Consider the following 19,722-nt stretch of genomic DNA (forward strand, 5'->3'; position numbering starts at 1 on the left):
TGCTGTCTGGGAGTTCCATTAACCTGGTGTTAACTTCACTAACTTCCTTTTAAACCAGCAATTAACTTGGCCATGGCTGTTGGTGCTGTGCCCATAGCTGCTGTCTGTGGTGACTGGGGTGCACCACCAATGAACAGCCTTGAACAGGAAATAAAAAACTGATTCTGTCCAAAGACTGTGGGCTTTGCTGAGGGGCTGAGCCACCTGGGCTGGTCCCTGGCCATGCTGTGAGAGGACATGGGGCTCAGAACCCCCATCCCAAGATGTGAGGCACCCACTGGAGCTTTGTGCTGGAGGGCAGTGGCAGCCCTGCAGCTGTGAGGGTGTCCCAGTGACTCCCAGTTCAAACTGGGCTGCTGGGAGCACCAAGGGCAGGGCCTGAGTGCTGCTCCCGACTCTGAAGCTGCCCCCAGGGACACTGAACCACAGATACCTGCAGAGCCATGGGGTGGTGCTGCCCTTATGCCTTTCCAAGTGTGATGCCAGAAATGAGCTCCCCTTGCTCGAGCAGTGCCTGGGACCTGGGGGCTTTGGCTTGGGAGGGATGTGTTGGGTTTTTACATTTTTCTTTTTTTTTGGTAATTCCTGGAGCTGAATGGCTCAGGGCTGACTGCATTGTTTGTCTCCAAACAGACACTGAGTGCTCAGATGTGATGTCCTGACTCCAGAGCAGGGAGTGAAGGAACTGGGACACCGTACTCATGTGAAATACCTCACAGGTCTCCCTTTGGCTGTGTCCTCTCTCAATTTGGGGTGGGAACAGCAGCAAGACCCCGGGGAAGCTTCATTTGTCCCACCTAAAGAGCAACCCCAGCCCCAAAGCAGCGTGGTGCAGCTTGCTTTCTCTCCTCCCTGCCCCAGAAGGGCGATGGGGCTGCGAGGTACCAACAGAGCTGCTCTGTGAGACTTGGCCGGGAGCACAGAGGGAGATTGATGTTTGCTCGGGCGCTCAGCCCTCAGCTGCGGGCTCTGCCCACCCCTGCACCATCTGGGGACAAAAGCCCCGGCCCCGGGTGGCACTGCAGGGCTGGCGTAAGCCCCCCAGGACAGCTGGCAGCTCTGTAAGCTTGGCTCCTGCCCAGGGAGCCGAGTGAAGGGGCTGAGGGGCCACGCAGGGAGGTTTGCTTGGGGATGCTGCACATGCTCGGGTGTCTGAGCTCCACCACAGAGCTGGGACCCCCCAGCTCCGCCTCATCTTGGCTCCTGTCCCCTGGCCAAGCCTAGGTGGGTGAAAAGGGCTGGGGTGACTGTGGGGAGCACCCACAGAGCTGGGTGGGGACAGAAAGTGAGGAGGTTTGGGGCTGACGGCTTGCAGGGGGCTCCTGCCCAGCACTCCTGGCATCTCCCACATGGGAGTTAAATGTGACAGTGATCAGTTGTGTCAGAAAAATCACCCGTGCAGAGTAATGATATCTGTATGGGTATAATGGTGGGTCAGTACTCCTGTCCCCACAGGGCATTGTGCCCTTGTCCCCTCCCCACGCTGTGAGTGGGAGCTGGCTGCAGTGTTCTTGGCAGAGACAAATCCCCAGCACACAGCACGAAAATCCCAGAAAGGTTTATTTGCGTAGGAAGATCGATGCTGTTTAAAAACCCACCACTGCAGGAGGCTGGCATGGCCACCCAGTGCCTGTGGCTGCTGCTCAGACACTGGTACCTCCCTGATTGGCACTGCCTCGGGTGCTGGGGAGCCCAGGGTGCCTCCAAATGGGGCTCCCCAAAGCAAGTCTGGCCTGGACACACAGTGGGAACCCATAGGGAGCCCCATGGCAGGGGGGGCATGCACGGGGCTGGCAATGGGATGGAGCTGGCTCAGCCTGTCCTTGTGGGTCCCTCTGTCCCCTCGTGGGGTGGCCTGGGGCCAGTTCTCTGCTTGCCCCATCTGTGGAATGGGTGCATGTGGCTGAGCACTCTGTGGGGCTCAGGGGACGGTGCTGCCAGTCAGTCCTGCGAGGAAGAGGGGGATGAGTGGTGCCTGAGGAGCCAGGCCAGGGATCATGGCAGGGGGTTCTGCCTGGGTCTGGTGTCAGAAGGCAGTGCTGGCCTCCTGGCCATGTCCCCCTGCCATGGCAGGTGGGTCACTGGAGCACTCACTGTGCCATGGGGCCACCACAGCTCTCAAGGAAAGGGGTGAGTCCTATTTCCATCCTGCCCAGCCTGGAAGACTCTGGGCCCTCTCCTGCACCCATGGCCGTGGGGGCTGCTGGGCTGCAACCTCCTGAGGGCAGAGGGAAAGGAGAGCATCACCACACTCCTCTCTGGAGGACTTAAGCATCACCTGCTGCATTTATTTCCTGCAAAGCATGGAGGGTATCCAGATCTGAAGGGCTGGAAGCCTTGCCGAGCTTGTCCTGTTGGGGTTCCAGTTGCTCTCCTCTCCAGGGAGGAACATTAAGGATGAGCCTGCCCAGGGGATGCTGCACTCAGATGCTGGGCTGAGGAATGGGGCAATTTTCACCTCCATCTCTCTTCTGGCACCGTGGTGCTGTGGGAATGCAGCAGTCTGGGGATGCCACCACTCACTCTGCTCCTCCAAAAGGATTGGCCAAGCTTTCCCCACTGCTTTCATCCCAAAATCTCCCTTGGAAGACAGGCTGTGGGCCCTACCCTGCTGATAATGCAGTGCCATCTCCCCAGTGCCAAGTGACTCCCATCTGTAACTGCAGTGGCCATCTGGGCCCCTTCAGCAGGACTGAGCTTGCCTGCTGCCTGCTCAGGGCTGGCATTTCCTTGGAGCAAACAGAGCCTCCTGCCCACTGTCCCTGCCACAATCCTGCAGCCCTGGGCACCACGGGCAGTTCTGAGCTCTGCAGGGAGGGCAGCATCCCCAGCCTGCTGCTGTGCTGTGTGTTGGAGCTGGCTGGGGCTGCATTGCTGGGCAGGGGCTATGGGGCCACAGCCAGCATCCTGCACAGTCCAGGTGCAGGCAGGGCTGCTGCCTGCTCTTTCCTGCAAGCAAGCTCCAGGCCAGAGCAGAGAATTGCAGCCTGATCACTGGTCCACAACTCAGTGATGAAGGCTGGAGAAGCAGCAGCCTAACATGGTAGGTATGGAAAAGGGAGAGGATATTTTTTGGGTAGGTGATGTTTTCTGGCCACTGGCTGTGCCAAAGTACCCAGGGCTCTCCTGTGCCCCTGGCTACCCAGTGTTCCCCCAGCAGCACAGCATTCCTGGGGTATGGTTGTTCCCCTGTTCCCTGACAGTACAGCATCCCGGGGTACCTGGGGTGACACCATGCAGGAAGCAGGAGGGGTTCCTCTCTCCAGCTGACCATGGGGACCTGTGATTGTTGATCCCCCCAGTTTGTGCCACAAAATCCAGTGTGGCACAGGGACTGCCACTCGTCCAGGCTCTGAAGCCCAGCCCAGCTGTGCCACCGCTGCGGGACAGAGGGAAATGCAGTTCTGGCTGAGCCTGTGGCACCTGAGCACACTGTGGGGGTGACACCAAGAGGCAGTCAGTCCTACTTTTCCAGCCTCAGGGCACCATGTGGATGTCCTCTGAGCGCAGCACTTTGTAAACCACCCAGTAGAAGATGTTGAAGAGCAGGAAGGTGAAGGGGAAGACGGCTCTGGAGACGGTGTCGATGCGCTTGGCGCGGTCCAGGTAGCGCCTGCGGAGGCTCTCCCCTTCCCGCAGCACGGCCGGGGGGCTGAACGCTCCGGGGCCCTCCCCAGCCCCCTCCTTGGGCTGCAGGCAGGGGCCCAGCCCGTAGCCCCGCAGGTAGAAGCGGCTCTCGCGGCTCAGCTCTTCCTCCTGCCGAAGGAAAGGCGGTCAGGCAGGGCACGGTGGTGCTGGTGCTGCAGGGGGAGGCTGCACGTCCTGCACACCCCTGGTGCTGGGTGCTGGGTGCTGGGTGCTGTGCCAGGCTGGGAGCTCTGTCACACAGCCCAGCCATGCAGGCAGGAGCTCCCAGTGCTGTCTGTGCACAGGGCAGGGGTGAGCACTGAGCTCCTGCCTTCTCATCCAGCACGTGTTTCGGGGTGTATCCAAAGGCAGCCCGACCCTCACATCCCCCCAGCTTCCTCCCAGCTCTGGCAGCCAGAGGGATGGGAGGTGAACTGCTGGAAGGGGACACATAGGGGTGCAGGGTGCATTGGGTGCAGGGAGCTGAGGTGTGCAGGCACTGCTGTGAGTGTGCTGTGTTTGCTGTGCGGTCGAAATGTGGGTGTGATGGTGAATAGGAGGGGACAGGCAGCTTGCTGGGGCAGAGCAGGGCGGGGATGCAGGAACCTGGCTACCACCAGGGCTTGCAGGGCACCCCAGTCCCTCCAAGAACCCAAGCCCTCATTTTTCCCCATGGCTGCTTGGTAGAGATTGCCTGGGGCAGCAGAGGAGGGAGGCTGAGAGAGCTGGACTCTGCAGGTCTCTCTGCCCTTGCTCACCCTCTCTCTCCCCTGGCTGGCAGAGGGCTGCAGAGGGGGCAACGTGCCCATGGAGTTGCATGTTCGTGATCAAGGGTGCAGAACTGCCGTGAGGGTCTCTGGCTGCAGCCCACTGCCATTGTTCAGGGCACCGATTGGGTGCCTCAGGGGCTGGCCAGCAGTGCCTGCCCTCCTCCCCATCGACAGCTGTGCACTGCGAGCCACTTGCCTTGTTTTAGCCTTGGAGAGGGTTATGCGTGCAGAGATGTGATGAGGGACGGGCATGTGCAAGCACAGGCTGCACATCTGGCTTTTTGCTGAGCCCCTGGACTCATTTGGTCTCTGTGGCTCAGCTCAGGTCCCCTCTGCCTTTGTGGTGCTGTATCTGGCTGTGGTGGGTCCTTTCTTCCAAAACCTGCTGCAGTCAGTGCCTCACTTTGTGTCTGGGTGCTGTTTGGGACCCCAAACACCATCTCTGGCCAGCACTGCCCTCCAGGACACAGGGGCTGCCTGCTGAGGTCAGCCCCTGCAGGCACTCGGCCGGCACGGGGGCTCTCATGCAGAGAGTTTGTACCCTGGCATCTTTATTTAACTCAGCAATCCACAGGCTAAGCAAGATTTTACAGTGGGAAGAGCAGCAGTGGCTCAGATTGCTGAGGTCAGTTCTCATTTGCAGGACAGTTTTATTTCCCTGCCTCAGGCTGAGTGCCTGCAGCCCCTCTGGATGGGGGGACCTGGGTGCTCTGTGTGCTCTGGGGACCAGCAGCTGCTCCCCCAGCCCAGAGTTCCTGAGCCTGGATTTGGGTGGTCTGTGGGAGGGATTTGCCCTCAGGCTGTGAGACCCGGGCTGTGCTTTCTCAGGCACAGGAGCTGTGGGTAGCAGGGCTCTGCTCCCATCTCTGACTGAGCAGCACTCCGAGGTGCTCCTGGCTGCATCCAGTGCTGTGCCAGCAGCACCTCAGGGAGCTCTGCAACCTCACTTTGGTCTGTTCTAAGCCAGCACACGGTTCTCGGGTTGCACGGAGCCTCCCCCTCCCTGCCCTGGCTGGGTGCTGCTCTCCAGGAGTCATCTGTGAAAAGCAGGGTGCAAAGATGCCTTTCCTGGCATCCAAGGGCTGCTGGTGGTGTAGAGGAGGCGAGGGTGACCGAGCCTGATTTCCTCCCTGGAGCTGTGGTTGACCCCCTGCATCTCCCCAACACCCTGGGAGCTTGCCCTGCCCCACACTTCTCCCTGTGCCTCAAAGTGCTCATGTGCCCTGAGCAGCTGCCTGTGCAGGAGGGACTGCAGGCCGCTGTCCTCTCTCAGTTTGGGGTGGGGACAGCAGCAAGACCTGGGGAAGCTTCGTTTGTCCCACCTAAAGAACAACCCCAGCCCCAAACCAGTGTGGGTGCAGCTTGCTTTCTCTCCTCCCTGCCTCAGAAGGCCCTTGGTGGGCGATGGGGCTGTGAGGAACCAACAGAGCAGGGAGTGCCTGGAACCTGCTGCCGGGAGGCAGAGCCCTCACCCTGCCAGAGCTGTGGGCATGGCTGGGGAGCTGGGCTCAGTCACCCTCAGCACCACTCACCCTCAGCAAAGGGGACTCTGCTGGTGCTGCTTTACCAAAGGGGACCCCAAGGCATGGAGTGGGGGTTCCACAGGGAAATCTGCTCCATTACCATCACTCTCCCAACACATTTGAGCCCAGGGAATGTGACCCACATAGCCAGGCTTGTGTTAGCTGACCCCAGGAAAGCCACAGGCACGTGCTATGGCTTTGCCTGTCCCCAGTGTGGTGCCAGAAGGGGTCACAGGAGCCCTGTAAGCGCAGCCATGAGCACTGGGGACCCCCACGCTCCCAGCACAGCCCCTGCCAGCCCTGAGGCTCTGGGAGAGGCTGCCCAAACCCTCACCCATCAGCCACATACTCTGTGCTAATCACTATCCTGCTTCTTCCACAGCTCCTTGCTGCCCCCAGGGCTGCTCCTGGGGTCTCCCTGTGGGGAGGGGAGGGTGAGGCTGGCTGGGGAAGCACGGGGGCTGCCGCAGGGTCGTGCTTTACCCGGGAGCTGCAGAGCGTCGCGTAGGTGTGCTCGCTGCTGCGCCGGCTGCTCGGCTGCCGCAGGGACTCCAGGCTGGCCGTGCCGCTGCTCAGGCCCTTGTGGCATCCAGCAGTGCGCACCAAACAGAAACAGGACAGCGGGTGACCCGGGGCAGCGGCTCTGGGTGCTGGGGTGGGGGTGGTGGGGGGAGATGGGGGCTCTGTGTGTGCGGGAATGAGCCCCCCCAGTGTGCCCTGGCACTGGGATCTGTCTTCAGCACGTGCTGAAGGGATTTGCTTGCATGGGATGCTGTGTGTGTGAATGTTTGTGTGTGTGTACTCGTGTCTTCCATGGAGATCTGGTGCCTCACAGGCTGTTTAAAATGACAGTGGGCAGCCACATCCCTACCCCAAGCTTCTTGCAGGCCTGATGCCTGTGTTGGTGGGCTGACAGAGGGGAGAACTATTTCCATGAGTGAGGGATCCTGCCTCTGCAGATCCTGCTGCGCTCCCATCTGCAGCCCACACCTGTCCCTGGGTGCCACCAGGTCCCTCCCTGACACAGCAGTGAGTCCCTGTCACTCTAAGGAGCCCAGGTTTGGGGCTGCATGTAAGGGGAAAGGCTGGTTTCCCCCATCCTCACTGCTTATTTTTCTACATTTTTCTCCCTGACACAGCAGTGAGTCCCTGTCACTCTAAGGAGCCCAGGTTTGGGGCTGCATGTAAGGGGAAAGGCTGGTTTCCCCCATCCTCACTGCTTATTTTTCTGCATTTTTAGAGGAAGCAGAGCCCGAGGATGTCCCAGCAGGAGAAGGACAGCACCCTAAGCAGGGCCATGGGTGCCGAGCCCTGTGCTGCAGTGCCCGTGGGTCCCCGGGGTGCCAGAGGAGCCATCTGTGGCTATGGAACACAGCCCTGCCCTGGGGGCTGCTGACAAACTGTCCCTGCAGCCCTGGGCTGTCCCCTCAGGGGCTGAGGAGGAGCAGATGTCAGAGAGGGGGACACTCACCATCCTCTGCCGTCGTTGGCGGCGGCGCAGGCGCATGAACTCCTTGTGCTGGCGCGACACAAAGTTGACGGCCGCGTACTCCAGCAGGGCGGCGAAGACGAAGAGCAGGCACACGGCCATCCAGATGTCAATGGCCTTCACATAGGACACCTGCCGGGGTGACAGGGGGCTCAGGGACCCACTGCCCCCCACCTTGCTCATCCCCTTCACTGCCAGGAGGCTGGGAGCCCTCTCAGCCTGGGCACACGGGCCAGAGCAGCCAGCGTTACCCCTCAGCCGTGTGGTGCCCCAGCTGATGAGGCTCCAAAGCCAAGGCATTGCCAGAGAAAGGCTGCCCCTGGCCCTGGCCCTGGCCCTGGGGCGGTGCCCAGCAGGCAGCAGCACTGACCTTGGGCAGGGAGGCGCGGGAGCCGGCGCTCTGCGTGGTCATGGTGAGCACCGTGGTGATGCCCAAGCCCACCCGGGCCGGCGCCGCATCCATGTTGATCCAGAAGGAGACCCAGGAGAGGATGACGATGAGTAGGCTGGGGATGTACATCTGGATCAGGTAGTAACCCATCTGCCTCTCCAGGTGGAACTTCACCTCGATGCAGGTGAACTTGCCTGCAGGGAAAGAGGGCCCCAGTGGGCGAGAGGGACCCCTGGGCCATGGGAGGGGGTGGCAGCAGGTCCCTGGGGGGCTCACCTGTGTTGTAGTACTTGGTGCAATAGCCCAGGTCCTTCTCATCCCTGAGGATGAACTGTGGGAGTGTCAAGCCCTCTGCCACCTGCACGGCCTCCTGCTCCTCCAGCCACTCGAAGATGAGGTCGTTCATAGTGTAGCCAACTGGAGGGGATGTAGGGAGCCATGGGATGGGGACATGGACCCCGTTCAACCCCACCCTGAACAACTGCTTTTTCCTGCTCATGTCCCTCAGAAAAAGTGAGCTGCCAGCTTTTGGGATGGCATGGAATGGGAGGGCATGGGATGGGAAGAGGGAAATGAAGCACAGCTTGAACCCCCCCAAGGTACTCACAACTCTCCAGCTGCATGGTGCATGTCTGGATGTCCATGGGGAAGTTCTTGAGGTCCATGGGGCAGGACAGGATCAGGGTCAGCCTGAGGAGGCAGAGGAAAGGAGGGAGTTGTTGGAGCTGGGGCAGTCGTTGGGGAAAAGTCACCACATGGAAGGCCAGGGGAAAGCTTTGCCTCCCCAGTCAGGCACTGCACCAGAGGGGAAGGTTCTACCTAATGCTGTAGAGCACGTTGCCATTCTTGAAGATGCGCAGGAGCTTGTTGTCAGTGGTGACCTCGTGGAAATTGGCCCCTTTCTCGTTGGCAAAGAACAAGTCTGGCTTCCAGATGGAGTCGAGCATGGAGGGGTCAAGGTCGAGGGAGTCGTCGGGGTACTCCCGGTAGGCCAGGCGGGGATCGTTCCACTGCTGCCGCAGGAACACGTTCACCCGGTAGTCCTGGCACAGGGGGCACCAGTCAGTGACAGCACCCCCGGTGCCCAGGGAGGAGGAGGAGGAGGAGGAGGAAGGGATGGAGGAGGGGATGGAAGGGGCTGCTTCCATTGAGGCTCAGCCCTGCTGTTGCTGCGTGCCTGCCACTAATAAAGCAGGGAGCAGGGGCAGCTCAGGAGCCTTCCCATGCTGCTGGCAGCCAGGGGAAATTAAAAAGCCAAGGCCACAGCAGCTGAGAGAAGGAGGAGGAGGTGGAAGACCAGTAACTGCTGCCTGCAGCATTCTGCACATGGCTCTGTGGGACTCTTGATAGTATTAAGGCTTTTGCAGAAGCACAAATAGGAAATTTTTTGCCTTGGGACTTCCTCTGATGTGTTCCTCATGCACCCAAGGAGGTTCAGGATGGCAGGGGGTTACATCCATCTGCCCCACTGTGACCCTTTGGGGGGCTCTTTCTTCCAGCTCAGGCACAGGGAATGTGACCCACATAGCCAAGCTTGTGTTAGCTGACCCCAGGAAAGCCACAGGCACGTGCTATGGCTTTGCCTGTCCCCAGTGTGGTGCCAGAAGGGGTCACAGGAGCCCTGTAAGCACAGCCATGGGCAGGGGGACCCACACCCTCCCCAGCACAGCCCCTGCCAGCCCTGAGGCCCTGGGAGAGGCTGCCCAAACGCTCACCATGGTGGTCTCAGTGACGGAGCCAAAGCTGTTGATGAAGATGTTGCACGTCACGTTGACAGGCGGACCTGGAAAACAGCGTGAGCCTCCTCTTGCTGCTGGCTGCTGAGACACGTGCGGGCACACGCGGGGACACCGCTCCTGCTGCGTGCCTCTGTGCGCCTGGCACACAGGCGTCCCCTCTGCTGGGGCCACCCCTGGGGACACCGGGGACACCGCTCCTGAAGGCACACAGGCATCCCCTCTGCTGGGGCCGTCCCTGGGGACACCCTGAAGGCACACAGGCATCCCCTCCTGTGGGGCCACCCCCGGGGCTGGGGTGACCCCAGCACGCCCATGCTGCCGGCCAAGCGAGCACACAGGGCTGGCAGCACAGCCGGGACTCTGGGCAGGGTGTTGGGACAGGGATGTGGGGCAGGCTCCTGCCCCAAAGCCCCTGGGTTTGGGCAGCCATGAGCTGCCAGGACCTGCCAGGTTTGGAGCCCTCACATCCCCCCTCTTACCTTTGAAGTTGGGTCGAATGCGGGCGTCGTACCCTGAGGTTCGTCCCATGAGCTTGTCCAGGAAATCAGAGGGTGACATGGGCTGGGCTGAGCCTCGGGAGCCAGCTTTAATCTCCTCCCGCCCTGAGACCAGCCTGTGGGGCAGGGGGCAGGTCAGCTGCTGCCAGGGCTTTGCAGGCACATTTTGGGCTCCCCTGGGGACACTCAGCTGCCAGGGCTGCATCCACTCCAGTGCCCGATCAGCATGGTGGGGGATCCCTTCCTTCTGCTGGGCTCCTGGTGGCCTTTCCCCTCACCTGCAGCAGCCTGAGTGTCACATGCCCACATTTTGCCTGTCCCTGCTCCACCACATCCCTTGGCATGGGGTGGGGGGCTGCTGTCTCCTGGCTCCAGGGCTGTGGTGGGGACAGGGCACAGCCAGTGCTGGAGGGAAAGCAGGGCAGCTCCTTCTCAGGTTCCACCTACAGCTCAGCTTGAGTTGCTGAGCAAACAATCACACAGTGCCTGTCATGGGGGGCTGGAGGACACAACGGCCCTGCCTGAGTGAGGAGTGTCCAGCTGGGTTCTGACAGCCTGCCAGGGGCCAGGGAGATGTGGCAAGAGAGGAGCAGCAGAGCCCACCTCCACACGAGCCATGGGGATGAGCTCTCCCACACAGCGCTCTGAGTGACGATGGAGATTTATTTAAACTGACTCTGGAGGGGATATTTTTGTGAATGCATCTTAGCCTGCCAGCTTCTCTCCTGCCGTCAGTCTATAATGATAATTTCAAGGAACAATGCGAGAGATGTTCACTCACCACATTGCCAGGCATGTGGCTGTGATGGAGAGGAGTTAGCCAGACATCTCTGGACACAAAAGAAGCTTTGAGCATGCTGCTGGTGCTGCTGCATGATGCTTATAACTCCACCAGGTCTGTGCCCAGGTGGATCTCACTCCTGCTTGGAGCTACAGCCCCAGCACTGCAAGAAGAGGATGATGCTGGGAACCCTGTGATCCTTCTTCCTACCTCTTTTTAAAGGGGTGAGATTCATCCTAAAGGGGTTTATGTGCACCTTACCAGCTAGAAATGGCCACAACCAAAGTGTTCCAGTGGGGCAGGTTTTCCTTTAATTGGAGAAGGGGAGCAGAGAGTAGCTGAGATTCATCCTGATCAAGAGCAAAAGGCTGGGAGGAATTCCCCGCCAGGAGCTGCATGAGCAAGGTGTGGTGCCTTTGGGAGGAGGGCTGCCAGGGACCAGGCTAACAAGGGGTTAAGTGAGGCTTCTGCCTGGCACAGAGCCGTGAGCCATGTCCTCTCACAGGAGAGGACAGTGAGGGCTCTCCCCTGCAGCACGTGGCAGGGAGGCTCCCGGGCTCCCTTGGCAGGTAGCTCCTTGAGGAGGCTCAGATAACAGAGGCACAGCGGATCTGCAGCCCCGAGATGCTCAGAGCAGCGTGGGGGATGCCAAAACGCCCAGAGTGCCGCCGCTTCCCACGGCATCCCCGGCAGGGGAATCAGCCCTGGGGCACAGCCCCTGCCTTGAGCGCTGCCTGCCCTGGGGGCTCTGCCCCGACCCGGGCCGGGCACCGCGGGGCCCTGGAGCTCACTCAGCACCGCTGTGGAGCCCGTGGATGGCAGGGCTGAAAACGCTGATGTCTGCCTAAAAACGCTGCCCTGAGACAGGCAGTTTCTGCACGTGAAGCAATTCTGGGTTACCCCTCCCTGGCATGAATGTTGCAAATCCCCCCGTGCCCCTCCAGCCACACTGGCTGAGTGCTGGGAGGGGGACTGGGATCAGGCTCAGCCCCCAACCCTTCCCTTCCCCTCTCCCCTGCATCCCACCTCGTCCCAGATAACGCCCAAGGTGGACCAGATAACAGATAACACCCAAGGTGGACAGAGATGGAAAAAGGGACCTGAGGGCTTTAGATTTTCCACCCAAGTGGGCCAAGAGTTGCTCCTGCACCCAGGGGACCTGGGGCACCCACCCACTGTCCCGAGTGAGCCAGGGTCTGGGAAAGGGTCTGCCCTGAGCTCTCCTTTCCCCACACCCCATGAGCCAGGAGAGGATCTGGACATCCCGGGGGCTTTGCAGCGGCAGAGAAGGAGCTGTCTGGGCTGTCACGGGCTCAGCTCTCCCTTTCTCCCGTGGGTGACCCTCCCGCTGGCCCGGGGAGCCCTCGGGGGCGGCTGGGGACAGGCAGGGTCTGGCTGTGTGCGGTGGGGACTGTGGGGGGAAGGCTGCTGGGTCCCGGGGTGCTGGGTCACGGTCCCGGGAAAGGGCAGGGAGGCCAGGTTTGCGGGAGGTTCAAACAGGAGCGGGGAGCGTTCTGTCCGGGGCATCAGGCCGCGGAGCCCGCTCCGGATCGGGGGTCGGGATAAGGGTCCGGGGATGGTCCGGGTCTGAAGGGATGCCCAGGTCCCGCAGGAGCTCTGTCTCCGAGAGGGGGTGATGCCCGTGTGCCGGGGGAATCGCGGCTCGGGGGATGGACGGGGTCGGGGTGCCGGGGTCCCGCAGCCCCGCGCAGCACCGAGCACCCGCGCCGTGCGCTCACCTGAGCGGGCCGCGCCGGGGCAGGAGGCAGCCGAGGAGGAGGAGGAGGAGGAAGGCGAGGGCACCGGCCCGGAGCGCGCCCATCCCGCCGCAGCCCGCAGCCCCGCCGCCCCGGGCGCTCGGGCATGACCCGGCCGGCGGCGGCGGCGTCCCCGCTCCCGCTCCCGCCGCACCGGGGCCGCACCGGGGCCGCTGCCGCCGCCCTCCGCCCGCTCCCGCTCCTCATAGTCCGGGCGCCCGCCGCGGGGTGGGCGCCGGCCGGCTGCGGGCCCCGGGAGCCGGGCGGAGCTTCGCCCGCCGCGGCGGGGAGGAGGCGGGAGCGGCGGTGGGTGGGGGGCTCCGGCCCGGTGCCCGCCTCCTCCCCGGCCCCTCGGGGCCCTCTGCCCCCGGCCCGCAGCCCGCGGCCCTCGGGGGGCTCCCGGTGCGGGGGCTGGGGGGTCTCGGGGCGCGCCGGGCTCGGGGCTGGAGCGGGCTCGGGATGCGCCGGGGCTGAGGGATGTGCGAGGGACGCTCGGAGGGAGAGAACCGTACCGGGAGCAGCCCGTGTGGGGCTGAGGGATGTACGGGGAATGAGGAATGTAGGGGCTGAGGGATGTGCGGGGGATGAGAGATGTACGGGGATGAGGGATGTGCGGGCTCAGGGGTGTGCGGGGCTGAGGGATGTGCGGGAATGAGGGATGTGCGGGGCTGGAGGATGTACGGGGATGAGGGATGTGCAGGGGATGTGCGGGAATGAGGGATGTGCGGGGCTGAGGGATGTGCGGGGCTGAGGGATGTGCGGGCTCAGGGATGTGCGGGGATGAGGGATGTCCCAGAGGAACTGCCCGTCGGATGGGGGGGTAGCGCCTGGGTAAACCGGGCCCCTAAACCCTTGTGCCCGGTCTTGGGGCCGCAGCTCAGGTCCCTCCTGCTGGGAGCCTTTCCCAGGGCTCAGCGGATGGACAGGACTGTCCTGGTGAGCTCCTCGGAGAGCACAACACCGACGCTCGTGTCTGTGTGATTCAGGAGCTGCCGCGGCTGCCGGGGACAGGGCAGCCAAGGCAGAGGGAGGGGAGCTGCCTGATAACCACAGCCCGGGCCGGGACTCGGTGCTCGGCTCCCTTTGCCCTGTCCCCTGAGGCCACCCGAACCGCAGAGTCGCCTCTGCTCTAAGGCAATCCGTGATTAATTTGCAAGGAAGTAAATAGTATTTTAAAAAGATAAAAGCGCAGAATAAATGATTCCTGGCAGATATGTCAGTCAGGTTTCTGTTCACTCTGCTGTGGCTGGCTGATCTCATTTGTTTGTATTAATTGCAGTCTGGTAATGGCTGGGAGCTGCTGTACAAAGCCATTGCTGCAGGGCCCCACAGAGGAGGAGCTCAGCGGGGAAGGAGAGCACGGTGTCCCCTGTGCCTGCTCTCCCAGGGAAAGAGAGGGGCTGCACAGGACCTGGAGAGCTCCCAGTGGCTTTGCTGGGAGGGCAGTGTGGATCAGGGCTGTGTGAAGCCAGCCCAGGGTGCTGGCCCAGCACAGGGCACAGGGGGCTGCTGGCCAGAGAACACTTGGCCCGAGGTGCTGTGCAGGGTCCCCATCCCCTCTGATCAGCTCCCCCAGCAGCAGGAGCTGGAGAAGTCTCCTCTGATTACCGTTGCCATTAATGTTTGCAGTGCCACGGTGCCAGGAGGGGCAGGGACAGCGGGGAGCCCCAGGGAGCAGAGCAAACACACACGGTGTGACAGCTCCTCTCCTGACACTGTCCAGCTAAACTGACCTGACACTGTCAGGAGGGCAGCCAGTGCTCCCTCTCTGCTCTCTGGGGAAACTGAGGCACTGGCACGGTGTCCCTGCAGCAGCTGAGGATGGTCAGGCAGTGGGGTCAGCGTGCCAGGTGGGCACGAGCGTGGGAGCTCAAGGTGAGCAGCTCCAAGGCATGGGTGCACATGCTGTGGTCAGCAGGGCTGGGCTGACGGGGCTCTTGGAGAGGCCAAGGAGGCTCCCAGGTGGGCAGCACCGTGGGGATGCTGCAGCCACAGCCCTGCTGCCCTCCTTGCAGCTCTGCAGGCAGCCAGCACGGCGAGCAGTGCTGAGAGCAGCGCTGAGAACAAGCTCTGAGCAAATGAAGGCAGCGAGCATCCCACCAGGAGGGCGCAGGCAGTGCTGATTTGCTGCTGGCTGGCCCGGGGATGGAGCAAGAGCTGCACAAACAGAGAGTGCCCAGGGGATGCCAGGATGGTGCCTCATCCTGAGCAGGGCATTTTTGGGAATGACAGGGATAGGCTTATCCCCCATGTCCCTGGAATCAAGGTGTGAGGTGGTTTTTGTGTAAACAGTCAAGACTGCAGGCAGCAGGAGCTGTCAGCGTTGGGCTCCAGGCATCCACCACCAGCTTGTCCTGTGGCTGCTCTCCCCAGGGGCAGCAGGGCTGGCAGGGGCAGGCGGCAGAGACCACACTGTGATCCAGTGGCTGCCGGCCTGGAGCAGCCCCCAGGGGCATCCCCAAAGCTGTCCCTGTCACCGTGCAGGCTCTGCTGACAGGAGACATGCAGGCAGCAGAGACTGGGCTTGCTCAGATGGCCAGAAAAGTGGGGGATCTATTTCCTTTCCCTCCACTGTCTCTGAGTTCACATCAACCTGCTCCTTTGAGGCCAGACACTTCCCTACCTCAAATCTGCAGCCTGGGGAAGGGCTGTGCCAATCCACACTGCCCCAGCCCCTCTCTGCATTGCCACATCTACAGACTGAATCCTGTCTGATAAATGAAACCCTGAGGTGTATTTGCAGACAACACCATTACAAGGTGGGAGTGAGTCATTCAACCCCTTGAAAACAGATTTGGGCTTTTTTCCAGAGAAAAGGTTCAGGTGCTTAAGCTCAGTTTCAGGATAAAGACCAGACCAGCTCTGTGCTATTTGTGCTGAGGGGTGAGGGAAGGAAGGACAGCAGGCAAAGAAAAGCACTTTGCTCTTCATGCAGGACCACAAAGTCATCCTGCTGCTTCCCACTCATCCTTGGCCCCTCCTTTGGAGTGAGCACAGAGTTGCCTTTGCCCTGGAGCCAGGGAGACCTGAAGCACCAGGAGGGACAGAAGCTCCAGGTGGGCACAGGTTCATGGTGGGCTTTGAGCAGCCTGCTCCAGCAGGCTTGGAGGGTCATTTGCTCTGGGGAGGGCTTGGGAGCAGCTCAGAGGCAGCTCCTGGCTTGGGGGCACTGCTGGCTCTGCATCCCTCAGCCCCAGCCCCATGAAGGGCTGGACAGGGAAACAGCCCTGCAGTTCATCAGGCACAGAGTCTGACGCTCTGGGAGGCTGTGCTTGCTGTAATTAGAGCACACCACATCACAGCACCTCCATCCTGTGTCCTCATTCTCTCCTGACTTCCTCCCCTCTCCCCAGGCTCCCAAGGCTCCCAGCCAGCTCTGGACATCCTCCTGTCACTTTTCCCCCAGGAATGGGATTTTCTTTTGCAGAAAGCAAGGTGTGAAGCAGAGCTGCTGCGTGCAGAGGGCTCTGCCAGCGTGCCAGGGCTGCTGTGCATCCTCTGGACCAACTGCTTAAATGCTTAATGAGCCCTGGGGAGCAAAGCAGTCCTTGTGAAAGATTCAGGCTCTCTGTTGCCTTCAGTTTAGGGCCATGTCAGCTCTCCTTTCCCTCTTTTAATCCTCTGACAAGTGAAATTAAGGGAGAGCAGGCACAGTCCCAGCACTGTTTCTAAGGAAAGCAGCAAAACAAACAGGAAAACCCCACGTGCTGCAGTGGGGGAGAGAACATCCCCTCCACCCTGGGGGACACGGAGCCACACTCCCCCAAAGCAAACATTTGGAGGCATTTAATGGGGTGTGAAATTAATGCTGGGGACAACACACCCTGGTGGGTGGCTGTGCAGTGCTGCCAGCCTGCAGCTCCCCATGGCTGCCCAGAGTGAGCCCAGTTTGGGCACTGTGCTGCCATGTGCTGTCACTGCTTTTCCAGTGTCCTGCTGCTCCTGCCTTTCCCTGGAGAAGCTGTCCAACAGGCTGTGGGTGTTTTCCTTTCCCTGCAGGAACAAAAATCATCTTATTGCAATAAACAGTGAAGGCATGAGCAGCTGTAGTGATGTTTTGGTGGAGGGACTGAGCCCCACAGGCACCAGAGCCCAACCATGCCCCTGCTCCTCACAGGGCAAGCAGGCTCTGGGCTCAGGTATAGCCACCACAGGGACAGGGCAGGATGTGGGATTCCTAGGAGGGATGGGCTTGGAAATTGGTGAAAGAAGCTTAAGTTCATGGTCAGGTTCAGGGGATGGTGCTTGGAGCGATGGGTGGTTTGCTGGGAGGGATTTATTGATACAAATGACAGGAGTTGGGGTTGGATAAATAAAGAGAGTCATGAAGTGAGCATGATAAAAATCAAGGACTAGGGTTTAGTTGAGGCATACCATTAAGGAGGGGGGAAACCCTCCTCCTTTAGCTTAAAAGGTTAATGCTTGTTCATAGCTTCTTAATGATTGGGATGATATTAGAGAGGATCGGCATTCGAAGTTGAAGTTGGCAAGTGGGGTGGATTCTTCTATTTCTACTATTTCTACTATTTCTGCTATTTCTACTATTTCTACTGTCTTCTCTGTGGCCTGGAGGGTCACAGGCTGCAGGGATGCTTGGGGCTACTCCTGAAAGAAGGTGGCTCCATGGTGCAGGAGGAGGGCACAGGGGGCCCCGGGGACCCCAGTGGGGCTCAGTGTTTGTGTGGCAGTGCCAGCAGGAGCCAGAGCCTCACCAGGCAGGGCAGGGTGACCCAGAGAGGATTGCAAGGTGAACTGAGACACTGGTCCCAACTCCAGCAAATGTTGCTCTATGATTTTGTGGCACTTTTCCAGGCTAAAAATACCCCAGCTGCTGGTGCTGGGGTGGGCTGTGCAGGCTGGGCAGGGATGCTCTGTGCTGTGGGCTGGCCAAGGGCAGCTGCACCATCCAGCTGGGCTGGCCCTGCCAGCAGCCCCAGGGCTGCCCCTCCTGCTCTGTGAGCAGCCAGGCACAGAGGTCACCTCTCCTCTGGCTCCAAGTGACCTGGCACCTCTCTCCAGGGCTGTGCCAGATGCAGCTGCTCGTCCATCAGTCCCCAAAATACTCTGCGGGGACAGAGCACCCTCAGTGAGTGCTCTGAGCTGTGTTTCGGGCCAGCACTGGCTTCTCTGCTGATCCCAGAGGGTCACTTGGGCTCATCTGAGGGTTCCTCAAGGGTGGGATGCTATACCTGGGCCATTTTCCTAACAAGGTGCAGTGAGGTGAGGCCTGAGCACTCAGCCCATCACTGTGCTTGTGAGGCTGCTGCATGTGCTGAGGAAATGTGCCCCAGACCCTCCATATAGCTGTGGGGGGACATCAGAGAGGGTTCTTCCCTGTCCCTGTGTGCCCAAGCTGCTGGGTTTGGGACACCAGAGTGGGTGCTGGAGGGGACAGGGCTGAGGAGCCTTTCTGAGGCTTGGATGCAACCCCAGCATGGCAGGATCCAGCTGGGCCAGCCCCATTCCCCCAGTGCTCTCCTGGCCATGGGGAACAGCTCAGTCCTGCTGGATCCAACTCAGTCCTGCTAGATCCTGCTGGATCAACCCTGTTCCTTCCAGTGCCCTCCTGGCCACGGAGAGCAGCTCAGTCCTGCAGGATCCAGCTCAGTCCTGCTCCTCTCTGCCTTCCAAGCAGATCCCTCAGAGCACCCTGGAGCCCCTGAGCCCCTTCCCTGCAGGCTGGAGGCCTTTCAGCTGTTCTGAAAGCCATCAAAGAAAGGAGAGCCCAGTGCTTGTTCTTCAAAACCATCCCCTCATCAACAGGTGCTTATCCTCATCTAACATATTTCTGGTATTTTGTGGCAGGTTCTCCAGGAATTATTTTGTGTACATCCCACCCATCATATCCAACAAAGTGAGTGCCACCCTGGCCTGAAGACATGGAGTGGATGGTGCAGACTTTCCTTTGCCTCTCCATGGGCTGCAGACCTCCTGTCTCTGGCTCTCTTGGTTTGGAAAGACAGGAGTCTGCTAAGGAAGGCAGGAGCCTCCCCTGAAATGGAGAATGTAAACCCTCCCCACCCCTCCCAATTGCTATAAATTTTAAATTAAGGGGCTCTCAGGCAAAAATATGGGAGCAGGAAATAAAAGTTCTTTAATAGGGAAGAAAAAAATAAAAGGATAAAATAAACAATGCAGTACACTAGAACAACACTGACAGAGTCAGAACCCAGCCTGACACCCTGTGGGTCAGGGTGTTGGCAGCAGTCCCATTGGAATTGTGGCTCAGCCCTCCTGCAGTGTCAGGGGTGGTTCTGCTGGAGCAGGGATCCTGTAGAGAAGGATGGATTCCTCCTCTGAAGATCCAGTCGGAGGAGAGGCAGCTGCTGTTCCTCTGGGGAATCCAGTGGAGAAGCCTTGCTGGTGTCTCAAAACCTCTGGATTATATCCAGGTAGGAATGCTTGGCTCCTCCCTCTGGGCTCACATCTCCCAATGGGATGCTGCAGTTCTTATCAGCCATGCAGTGACATTCAATAGCTGTTATCAGCAGGTGTCTGCTCAGAGGGAGGAATGGGTGTGAAAGAGATAAGGCAAACTGCCCACCTGACAAAGACAACTGCCATACAGATGGTAACAGAACACATCTTGCCTTGCAATCTGGAGCACTGGCCCTGGTGCTGCTGTGCCTGGAAGGTGACAGGCTGTGGGGATGTTTGGGGCTGCTCCTGAAGGAAGGTGGCACCTTGGTGCAGGAGGAGGGCACAGGGGGCACTGGGGACCCCAGTGGGGCTCAGTGTTTGTGTGGCAGTGCCAGCAGGAGCCAGAGCCTCACCAGGCAGGGCAGGGTGACCCAGAGAGGATTGCAAGGTGAACTGAGACACTGGTCCCAACCCCAGCGGCTCTGGGGGGACCCTGGGGGCTGAGTTTGCAGGCAGAGCAGGAGAGGAGGGAGCTGCAGGCAGAGGGAGGCTGGAGCAATGGCACTGCCTGATCCTGTGACCTTGGCAAGGCAGCAGGATGAACAGGGAGATTTAATTTAGATAAGTGTCAAGCAAGACTCTTTGGGACAGCAGCAAAGGCTGGCACAGATCCCAACCCTTCAGGGGACACCTCCCTTCCCCAGGGTGCTGGCCTGACCCTGCTCTGGCTGCCTCCAGCATTTCCAGTGTCTCTGGGGAAAATCCACTGGATTTGACACTGCAGGACC

The 19,722-nt window shown here is 60.3% G+C and overlaps 1 protein-coding gene across 1 annotated transcript; it reads right to left on the reverse strand.

Annotated features, from left to right (window-relative positions):
* Positions 1-2,079: 2,079 nt before the first annotated feature.
* LOC132079895 (glycine receptor subunit alpha-4-like) lies at positions 2,080-12,742 on the reverse strand. Its single transcript, XM_059482763.1, has 10 exons — positions 12,557-12,742; positions 10,019-10,152; positions 9,516-9,583; positions 8,620-8,843; positions 8,408-8,490; positions 8,077-8,217; positions 7,780-7,994; positions 7,392-7,541; positions 6,404-6,499; positions 2,080-3,756 (listed from the first exon to the last, which is right to left on the reverse strand). Exons 1-10 carry the CDS (start codon positions 12,637-12,639, stop codon positions 3,478-3,480), a joined length of 1,473 nt encoding a protein of 490 aa, XP_059338746.1. The 5' UTR covers positions 12,640-12,742; the 3' UTR covers positions 2,080-3,477.
* Between the last annotated feature and the right edge of the window lie 6,980 nt (positions 12,743-19,722).

This window comes from Ammospiza nelsoni, chromosome 15 (assembly GCF_027579445.1).
Source record: "Ammospiza nelsoni isolate bAmmNel1 chromosome 15, bAmmNel1.pri, whole genome shotgun sequence".
Classification (NCBI taxonomy): Eukaryota; Metazoa; Chordata; class Aves; order Passeriformes; family Passerellidae; genus Ammospiza; species Ammospiza nelsoni.